At 42.1% G+C, this 11117-nt stretch overlaps 1 protein-coding gene across 2 annotated transcripts in view; it reads right to left on the bottom strand.

Moving 5' to 3' along the window:
* RRM2B (ribonucleotide reductase regulatory TP53 inducible subunit M2B) overlaps window positions 1-9084 on the bottom strand; it is an 83822-nt gene extending 74738 nt beyond the window's left edge. For both annotated transcript variants that reach the window (XR_014170351.1, XM_081918940.1), the window contains exons 1-8: window positions 8926-9084; window positions 8019-8180; window positions 5980-6096; window positions 5496-5629; window positions 3142-3236; window positions 2527-2660; window positions 1653-1757; window positions 1255-1368 (exon numbers count right to left, since the gene is read on the bottom strand). Coding sequence is in view for 1 of the 2 variants with exons in the window: in XM_081918940.1 (XP_081775066.1) it covers window positions 1255-1368; window positions 1653-1757; window positions 2527-2660; window positions 3142-3236; window positions 5496-5629; window positions 5980-6096; window positions 8019-8180; window positions 8926-8985 (921 nt within the window). In the remaining variant the exon portion in view is untranslated. The remainder of the gene's footprint in view (window positions 1-1254; window positions 1369-1652; window positions 1758-2526; window positions 2661-3141; window positions 3237-5495; window positions 5630-5979; window positions 6097-8018; window positions 8181-8925) is intronic.
* Window positions 9085-11117: the final 2033 nt, after the last annotated feature.

The following is an 11117-nucleotide window of genomic DNA, read 5'->3' as shown; positions in this document are numbered from 1 at the left end:
GTGCTTTGATTTGTATTTTTATGCTGTAAACCACCCTGTGATCTTGGGATGAAGGCAGGTATATAAATTTAATAAAAAACAAGTAGAATAATTCTGCCCACAGCCTTGTCTGGGCACAAGCAAAGGCAACAAAGCTTTAATTCTTCTGCAGTTACTTATCTGCCTGCTATATGGCAGCTCCTGAATTAGTGTCACTCTCCCAGCACATCTATCACCTCTTCCACTTTCTCAGGCACCTTTGCCAAAGCTAAATTTCATAACTGACAACACATATTCTGAGGCCATTTAGACAGAATGACAAGTCCCACTTTGGCATTACATGAACCAAGCCTGGGCGATGTATCAATCAATACATCGCTCAGGGCTGGTATGAGAATCAGAGCATGGTGTCTGCTTCACCCAGTGGTATATTGTGGGTGAAGCAGCCACCGCTTCCGAGTCATAATTTCTTAGACAATATTTTAATTTAACTTATTGGGCCCTAATGTCTGATACTCACATTTCAGTGAGCGTTCTATTGTCTCTTTTGTTGTTTTATTTTACTTGTGTTCTTTTTTTTACCATAGAGCGGTACCTTGGTTCTCCCACACAATCTGTTCCGCGAGTTCATTCGACTCCCAAAACCATTCGGAAACCAAGGCGCGGCTTCCGATTGGCTGCAGGAGCTTCCTGCACTCAAGCGGAAGGCCGCAGAAGCCGTGGAAGCCACGTCAGACGTTCAGCTTCCGAAAAACATTCGCAAACCGGAACACTTACGCCGGTTTGCGCCTTTCGGGACCCAATCTGTTGGACAACTAAGCCGTTTGGGAGCCAAGGTACCACTGTACGTTATTTGTTAACAATGTGTTACTTGTAACATTACACTGCAAGTCACCCTGCACGCTATTTATTTTGCTGCAGAAAGGTGGAATACAAATTTTCTGAAATAAATAAATGATACAAAACGATATAAATAAATAACACAATTAGTAAATAAGATGTACAGTATTTTGCAAGGCAACCTGACCAAAGAAGGACTAGTCAAAACATTCCTGGTTTTATTCTATACATCGTATATTTTATTTCCAAGTGCTTACAGAGCTCAGGCACAACCCTGAAACAAATGACTATGGCAAAACTTCCTAAGGCCCAACCCCACTTACCTGGGAGTAAGCCCCATTGAATTCAACAGGACTTACTTCTTAGAATACATGGTTAGGATTGCATTGTAAGGAGACTAGTGTTAAATGTTTATATCTTCCTGAGCTACTTTACCTTGGAGAAGCCCAGTTCCAGAAGTAACCGATCTGCTACAAACTCAATATATTGTTTCATCAGAGTGCAATTCATTCCAATTAAGCCAACCGGCAAGGCCTCTGTCAAAAACTCCTGTAAATTAGAAAAAAGGTAAAATATTTTAGGAGGAGCACAGTTCCAGCTACTTAGGAATAACCCATTATAGTCTGATTACCATGTTAACAGAGGCCACTTTAAAGAGAGCCACAGCTACAACACATTGAGATCTGGAGATGTATGTCAAGGTGCTCCTTCCTGAAGCAACTGCAGTGACAAACAGTGACTGGTGCAAAAGTGGAGTAGAGCAGGCACCTGACTTTTTAAGAGGAATGGTATTTTGGGTGCAGAAGAAGAAACCCAGAGACTCGTCTGCTCACCTGTTCAATTTCAACTGCATTGACAACAATCTCTCTGACTCTTTCTTCTGAAGGTTTATTCACTAAGTACTGAAACATTAGGCAGGCAAAGTTGCAATGGAGTCCCTGAAAAATGAGAATGAAATGGAAAATAAGGGACACTCACCTTGCTTCTACAAACCAGCAGCAAAAACTCTCTTTTTCCACTTTTATTTATGTATTTAAGGTGTGTGTGTGTGTGTGTGTGTGTGTGTGCCTTAAATACATACATAAATATATCCATCCATCCTAAAGTAAACGTTAAAAGGGCCAAGCTTTTTACAGCAACACCCACCCACAATTTTAAAAACTGAATAGAACTAGCCAGAAGATATTGATAAGATAGCAATATAAAGCAGCAAAGAAGAGAACAGGGGTCTCCTAAAACAACTCTCAGCACCCCTTGACAAACTATGGTCCCCAAGACTCTTTGGGGGAAGCCATGGCTGTTTAAAGTGGTATGATACTGCTTTAAATGTATAGTACAGACAGGGCCAAGTTGGCTTCCAATCCACCCACCCTGATTTTTCATATTTTAAAAATTTCAAGACAGCAACATGCATTCTTAGTTGGGGGAAACACATCATTCTTATTAAAATGAGCTGTGCTTACCCTAAAGTGAGACATTTACACTATTTTAGTGTATTTAGTGTATTTATTTAGTTTATTTTAGATACATTTACACTGTTTATACATTTACACTATTTCAACAATTCAGATACTACTGGTTCTTGTTTTTTAAAAAAAAATCAAGCGGGGGGGAATTTCTAGTATCTGTGACTCTTTTATTTGGACAGTTTTGCTTTCAGAGAACAAGACTGGACCCCATTTTGAACATCAGCCCCCCCCCCCTTACTTCATCTCGGCTAATGAGTTCATTGGAGAAAGTGAGGCCTGGCATCAGTCCTCTTTTCTTGAGCCAAAATATAGCCGCAAAAGAACCAGAGAAGAAGATCCCTTCGACGGCAGCAAAAGCAACCACTCTCTCGCCTGTTTCGGGGGAGATAAAAAAACACACACACATTATGGTTACAAAGTTCAGACACCAACCCCTCAAACTGTAAAATAGAATGTTGCAACATATAAAAGGAGAGGAAATTCCAGTACAAATACAGTAACAATCTGCACTGAAAGCAACATAATTAACAAGAAAACAAAATATTTTTTAGAGAACACAAAAATCAAATGCAAAAATGCAGTATGAACTCGAGTGTCCCTCCTCTCCACAAACGCCCCAATCCTGGTAGTCTTAAGCATAATTTATAACCAGCTCATTCAACCACCTTCAGCCACAGGATAACACAAACCAACACCATAGCTCCTCCTTCCTGGTCTCCCACTCAGGTAGAGTCTTACTCTATACCAGTTCAGTTTCTTACACTGAGAGGTATTAAACAACTTCAGAACACTCAAAAACATTATTTCAACTAAGGCACGTATAGTGGAAATGCATTACTCAGAAGCAACCTACCAAAGGTGGCCTCCCTGTCTCTTATCCACCTCAGTGCCCAGTCAGCTTTCCTCTTGACGCACGGCATTGTTTCAATAGCATTAAATAAGAAGTCCCTGGAAAAAAACAAACCAAAAGATAGCAAGAATCTGAGGCGCCAGTATCACGTCCGTGCATCGGACAATATGGGTGGTTCAACTATGTTTTACCCAAAGCGGACCACTGAAATTAATGAACATAACTAAGCTAGGGCTATTAATTTCAACAGGTCTACTCAAGAGTAAAACGTAGTTGAATGCCACCCTAGGGCTGTGCAAGGCACCCCAGTACAGTCTGGAACCCAATTTGGTAATCCTGATCAGGCCCTATTCCAGCCAGATCACTCCGAGGCCCAGCCTAATCTGGGCCAAACTCAGAACCTGAACAGGATCAGGGCCTTGTGCAGCCCTAAGTGGCAAGAGGTGTGGGGAAAATGAGATGATACAAGCAGCCTCCTTCCACCGCCTCTCTGACCGCAAGTTTAAACAGGGTTTCACACAGCCGTATCTGAAGCAGGGGGTCACCCACAGCTGTATCGTAACAGATACATGACTAAATGATCTTCTGAATGTGTGGATGTTATGGCAAAACAAGAAGTTTCTGCCTCTTGAAGAACGTTAAGGCACAAACATTTTTCAGAACCTGCCTTCAAACTAGGAGGAAATATTAACTTGTTTCACCACTGAGGAATTTACAGCATGAGTGACAAGGCTATTTCATTTCAGCACATTAATTCTGAAGGAAAAGTCACCCTTTGGTCAACAGTGACTGGTGTGGTAGGACAGACAGGACACCTGTCCAGGTAAGCCACTAGTGAACTTAGTGACTGCTGTGTCTTTAAATAAATAAAAAAAAACCCATATGAACTGGATAGGGGGGAGAGACGAAACCAGTATTCAACTGATTTCTACCTTTTTACCTCATTTCTCACATCCAGCCCCTTCATGGAAAAAGTTATTCACCGTTCTATCCTAGCTACACACATTTTCCATCTTTGTAATTTTGCACAATTTTATTCAGGGCTGCATGTATTCTGCGATTTCATGAAAGTGCTGTGTGAAGCCTTAATTGGTGCAGAATTCCCAGCATTTCAAGAATCACGATTTTAAAATCATGATTCTAGTCCATATGACCTGCCATGAGCCTTGAAGGTGTTTTGTAGAATCTCGGAAGTTATATTTCTAGAGGTCAAAGAGCAGGGCCTCAATACCATGCAGTTCCTTGCTCTTTCTCATACTTACTTGAATCTGAATTATTCAAATTAAACAAATGCATGCAGTTTCTTAACTTGTATCATTTATACAGAGGAAAGTTTTTTTAAAAAAAGAAAGTTCAATTTTGGATTACTCTGATGAATATTGGTTCCTATTTTTAAGCACAAAAACACATACTGCTCTGAGTTTAATGAAACTCCTGCTATGATAATGAGCTGCAATGAACCTTTGCCGCAAGCATACCTGTGAGGAGATTGGAAACATTGGAATCATCTGAAAGAATGATTCTCCTAACCATAAATAGTAAAGGGAACCCAGACCATTAGGTTAAGTCGTGGTGGACTCTGGGGTTGTGGCGCTCATCTCGCTTTATTGGCCGAGGGAGCCAGCATACAGCTTCCGGGTCATGTGGCCAGCATGACTAAGCTGCTTCTGGTGAACCAGAGCAGCGCACAGAAATGACATCTACCTTCCCACCAGAGCAGTACCTAGTTATCTACTTGCACTTTGACATGCTTTCGAACTGCTAGGTTGGCAGGAGCTGGGACCAAGCAACGGGAGCTCACCCCATCGCAGGGATTCGAACCGCCGACCTTCTGATCTGTGGTTTAACCCACAGCGCCACCCGCATCCTCTCCTAACCAGTTTAGCTTTAAACAAACCACAATTTCCAAGCTGAGAAGTCGCAGTGAACTGTGGTTTGTTGAAAGGAAAAAGTAGATGTTTTTACCTCCTCCTCATAGAAGGAAGGGAGGAAAGTTGGAACCAAGTCCCACTGTGGCTTAATGCTATACAGTGGTACCTCGGGTTACAGATGCTTCAGATTACAGACTCTGCTAACCCAGAAATAGTACCTCAGGTTAAGAACTTTGCTTCAGGATGAAAACAGAAATCGTGCAGCAGCGGCGCAGCAGCAGTGGGAGGCCCCATTAGCTAAAGTGGTACCTCAGGTTAAGAATAGTTTCAGGTTAAGAAGGGACCTCCAGAACGAATTAAGTTCTTAACCTGAGGTACCACTGTAGTGATCTCTCCTGTTATGTCTGAACCAGGACAGAGTCATTCAGTATGGAAAGAACACAATACAGAAATCCTCTATATTGTGGCAATACTTACGGTGATTACCTTTTCTCAGGATCCTTGATGTAAGTGTCTATTAATAAACTGTACATCTCTGAGTGAACATTTTCTATTAGTATCTGGAAGCCATAGAAACAGCGAGCTTCTGGGATCTGCACTTCCTGACTAAAACGTTCCACCTGACAACAAAAGAAGGTTAGAGGTAATTCACACATATACATTCTTAACAACTCATAGAAGGGTGCATGATTCTACCATCACTGGAAAGCACTACATTTGATGTAGTTATCAAACGACAGGAAACTATGGCCAAGGGAATGGGTGTTTACTATCAACACTTGGAGCTGCAATCCTCAAGTGCCAACTTATCTAAGGACCTTAAATATTTGAACTGCTTGCTCAAAACACTAATGGCAAATAAGCCTTGAGGTCATATGCCAAAGTGTTTCATCAGCTTGACTGCAGGTGCTGAAATAGCAAATAAGGCAGGCAGCACAGGGTTAGAAAAGCAGCCCATAAAGTATCTTACCAGGTTTTCATTCACAATTCCATCACTGGCTGCAAAAAAAGCCAGGATATGTGAAATAAAGTATTTTTCTTCAGGTTTCAGTTTGTTCCAGTGAGGAAGATCCTTTGATAAGTCAACCTTTGTGAGGAAGAAGAAAAATTCATTGCAACTATATACTTTAATGGTTCATTAATAACTCTGTAAGACAAAAGAAACTCTTGAGGGAAATGAAATGGCACATTTTTTATTTATTTATTTTCTATACTGTTTTTTCATCTGTAGATCTCAAGGCAGCTCACAACACAAAGATACAAGATAAGAACACAAAATACAAAAGAACAAGAGCAACAAAACCAAAACAAACCAATATCTACCAACCCGCCGCATTCATATAGTTCCTACAAAGCTTCTCTCCACGATGCCTTGTGCTTCATTTAAAGACATTTGCAAGGACTGGATAGTTTGCAAGTGGACAGGGAAAGAGGATGCCCATAACTTGTTCAAAGACGTGTTATTAATTTTGTTATTATCACCACTCCTCCAAAAGTCGCAAAATGGCTAACAGAAATAACAAATAATAAACACGAAACCAATACAATTAAAAATGAATTAATTTAAGAAACAGTACACTAAATATGCCAGGATATCTGCGCTATCTATGATCATTTCTTGTTAACTGTTCCCTGCCCCACTGCAGGTGTAAATACAATCATTTCAGGAGTTATCATCAATATATTATGGTAAAATTTTACAGGTGTATCTATCTAACATATATTGAGCTCTCAGTGTCACTGACTGCAATTTTTGTATCTTATTGCCATTCAGTTACCGCCTTACCATTTTCTCCTTTCTCTAGTCCACAAAAACTTGCGCTGTAATAAATGTATTAAGAGTTTAAGGTGCCATATAATTCTTTTATTAATACGCTAAAAGTTCATCCACACTCAACAAATCAGACACAAAAGGATGAACCAGCTGCTTCCAGAAAGACTACCTAAAACAGCACATTATCAGTGGCCCGTATCAGTGTTCAAATGCCTGGGAGAAGACAAATGTCTTTGCCTGGTGCCAAACAGATGACAATGACAGCACCAGGTGAGCCTCTTTGGGGCAAGTGTTAGTTATGTATCTACAACTCTCAGCACCCTTTACAAGCTACAGCTCCCAGAATTCTTTGAGGGAAGCCATGACTTTTAAAGTGGTACAAGAGTGCCTTAAATGCATGGTGTGGTTGTGACATCAGTGAATGGAGTCAGTCTTTCGTCACCCTCTCTCCTAGCTGTCCCTGAATTCTGGCTTTCCTTGGTCTCTTGACCCTTCCTTTCTTTTTATTCTCCTATACCAACCAAAATGCTTAAGTGGCTAGAGGAACTCCCCTACGAAAAAAGCCTATACAATGTTTGAGGTGTTTTTAGTTTAGAAAAAAAGCAAGTAAGGGTGGTCATGATAGAGGAACATAAAAAGATGCGTTCTGTGGAGAAGCTTTTCTTCTTCTCTCATAATACCAGAACAGGAGGTAATGCAATGAAGATGAATGTTGGAATATTCAAGGCAAAAAGGCGTATTTCTTCACACAGTGCCTAGTCAAAATATGGAATTCACTAAACGATGTAGCTGTGGACACCAATTTGGGTGGCTTTAAAATGGAATTAGGCAAATTCTTAGAACTATCCATTAAGAATTATAGCAAATTCTAAGGCTATCAATGGCTACTAGCCATGATGGCTGTGTTTGGCCCTAATATCTGAATATCTGTTTCTGGGCAACAGCAGCATCAGAGTGCAGTTGTCGTGTTTGTGGAACTTCTCCAAAAAGCAAACAAAAGCCACTTGAGAACTGGATACCCAGCCGCCTCCTCTTCTGAAATGTCCTGAAATGTTTCAGAAACGTCTTGAAAGTGGTGTTGAACTACGCAAGTCGAGCATAGACTTAGGCTTGCTTTGTTTGCATAGGAACCCCATTGTCATTGTGGAAACTGTGATGCCTCTAACACAGCAGGACACAGAATACACACCTGCACGCACAAACAGACCCTTACCTCTCTATGTTGTTACACTCACCTCTTCCGCTGTCCAGAAGGATGCTTGCGCCTGCTTGTACATTTTCCAAATGTCTGGATACTGGATGGGGAAGATGACAAACCGGCGAGGGTTTTTCCTTAAAAGAGGCTCTTCGCCCGATTTTAAACCATCCTCAGTCTCTCCTGAAGACGGCAACAATCTCTAAAGCAAGAACACAACGAGTAGTCAATAACATCGGCCCAGAGATGGAAAGAAGATAAAAGTCTCAACCAGAGAAGAATGGCAGATTAAGTTGATGAATTATGCTGAAATGGCAAAAATGACAGGAGGAATCAAAAATCAGGAAGACCAAAATTTTAATAATGGGGGAAATTTATAATTTATCTTAAAAATAATTGTAAACAGTTAAAATCGTTAGTAGGATTGGAATAACACTTGTAGTTTAATGGTGAATTTTGAATATAACGGAGATGTAAAAGATCTGGATTATTATAAAAGATGCAGGAGTAAATGACTAACACAGGGACCCAGAAAGGGGAGGAGGCAAGTCCAGGAGATTCTTTGGAATCTTGTTTTTATGATGTATGTTGCATATGTGATTGTAAAACTTTATCTGAAGAACCAAATAAATAATTTTTCAAAAAGTAAACGAGCACAAAAGTCGTAGAGGGTGCGCTGGTTTTCTACGCCGCCTCGCTGAAAACTCAATGACGTATTATATAACCTAAGTTTTACTCGGAAGTCAGAGCCACGGAGCGCGGCGGAGTTGACTCCCGAGTAAGCACGAGCATAGGATCGCGGCCCTGGAACTCGATCCTGCCCCCCTCCGCCCGATCCTGCGCGCGCCTGCTCGGGTGTAAGGGCCTCCGGGTTCGACGGGGGCCTGATCCCCAGGAAACGCGCGCACCCATCCGGGGAGATGGAGATCCCAATCTGCCCTGCTCACCTCGTCCCCCTGCGGCCTAGCAGCGCCGCACGACGCAGGGCGCTCCCGTTGCTCGCCCATGGCCCCGCAGAGAGCCCGGCCCGGGAGCAACGCCGGCGAAGGGAAGGCGGCGCCGACGACGGGGACCTGCGCGCAGCAGCAACCGGCAGACCTGCAAGGGCAGCGGCCTCGGAAGAGACCCCGACTCGGAGGCTCCTCCTCCCGGAGGCGGGATTGTGTGCGGCCGAAAGGGAAGGCAAATGCTCGCGCTCCCTCTGCAAAACTGAGTCTCTCCTCCTCGTCGTCGTCGTCCTTTAAGTCAAGGCGCAGACACAGGTCGAGACAAACAAAAATTCAATTAATAAATAACCCGTCTGAATTCAGCGCTCCGCCTCAGTGGCCGGGAAGAAGTTTAAGCTTTAAGAAATGTGAACTAGAAGGTATGTAAAATAATGTTTTAACATGCAATCGAGTTTGCATTATTCACCCATCAGCCATGGGTGCTTCAGTTGAGATTTCTGCATTGCTTGGGGTTTGCAATAGATGACAGTGGGACTCCCTTCCAGTTCCAGAGATCTGTTATTATGCTAAACTGATCATCCCAGAGGATCTTGCCCCCTTAAGAGCACTTATTGGTTCTACCTGAAGATGCAGAGATTGAACTTGACCAAGCTTGACCAAATTAGAATGTGTACGTGCCTATATCTTTAAAACCCATTTTAAGCACATTTCAACCAACAGAGAATTACGGGCCCAGTAGTTTGTTAAGGAATTGTAGCTCTGTGATGGTTAAACTACAGTGCCCAAAGTGCTTTGAAGGGATCAGAGTGGTCAAAACAAAAAATGAATGGCAAAAAGCTCCTGAGGATCTCTCCAAACGGGGTGAATGGACATCAGAATGGCAAATGTGATTTCATATAAGTAATATATAGGGATAGAGTTTGAGCTGTTTTAAGTGCAGTAAACGTGTGAGGATCTGGAAGCTGGCTCCTCTCATTGCTAGATGGTCATTATTTCAATGGACAGCCTCTCTTGGAAAGCATCAGTTGCCAAGATAATATGCGCAAAAGGGTATTTGAAGATCACAAGGCATACAGCGAACATATCATCATCATCATCATCATCATCATCATCATCATCATACCTTTTATTGGAAACACATACAAACATCCATAGCAAATCAATACAGAATTCCCACCTTCCCAATGACACAAAACATTTGTCAAATGAAAGAGGCAAAGCAGTCTAACATTACATCTCTAAGTCTCCAGGGAGATCAGACATCTGCAATGTGTTTCGATGACAAAGAACCAGATAAAGACATTTAGCCACTAACTTGGTGAGCTCCTGATTATTCCCCAATAATAGAAAATGTATGACCTCTAACTCTGGTTTCCATTTGGGATGCAGGGTTGATCTAGGAACTGCTGGCAGAGATCAACATATACCGCATTTTTCGCTCCATAAAACGCACCTGACCATAGTTTTTAGAGGAGGAAAACAAGAAAAAAAATTCTGAACCAAACATGTATGATTTTTGTGGTTCATGCTGTGGCCACAGACATATTATGTGATTTGACAGTGAGTTTGGGGTAGCCCAATGCAAAAATCCTGAGAATCCATGTGGATCCATGCTTTCTAACCATGTTTTTGCACCATTGCGGCCCCACAAAACAGTGGATGCATGTGTTTTTTGGTGCAGGCTGTAACCATGGACATGCTATGTGATCTGATGGAGAATTTGGGGTGACCCAGTGCAAAAATCCTGAGGATCCATGTGCTTTTACCTCCCCCCTCCCAAGCAGCCTCCTTTATCTCTAGAGATAAGGATCTTCCTCCCGATCGCTTGCTAATCAGCTGATCAGCGGCTTTGTTTCAACACCCCTTTCCCTCTTTCTAAAAAAAAAAAAAAGCACAATCTGCTTTTTACCCCTGGGCAATTTGGCTCCAGGGACCACACATTCGTTCCATAAGACGCACAGACATTTCACCTTACTTTTTAGGAGGAAAAAAGTGTGTCTTATGGAGTGAAAAATACGGTAGTTTACATTTAAGAGCCATATGTGTAAGAGTTTCCATCTGATGGTCTTCACATGGGCAAATTCTTTCTCCTTCCACCATTCCCGAGTACCGTCCTTAGTGGAAGCATCGACTTGAGCATCACTTGTGCAGTTTTTATTAGTTTGACTTGAGCTCCGCATCAGCTGTGCGGT

Source organism: Podarcis melisellensis (assembly GCF_964234715.1).
Source record: "Podarcis melisellensis genome assembly, chromosome: 7".
Taxonomy (NCBI): Eukaryota; Metazoa; Chordata; class Lepidosauria; order Squamata; family Lacertidae; genus Podarcis; species Podarcis melisellensis.
Note: the sequence above shows the minus strand (reverse complement) of the source record. Positions and strands in the feature narration are given on the sequence as shown.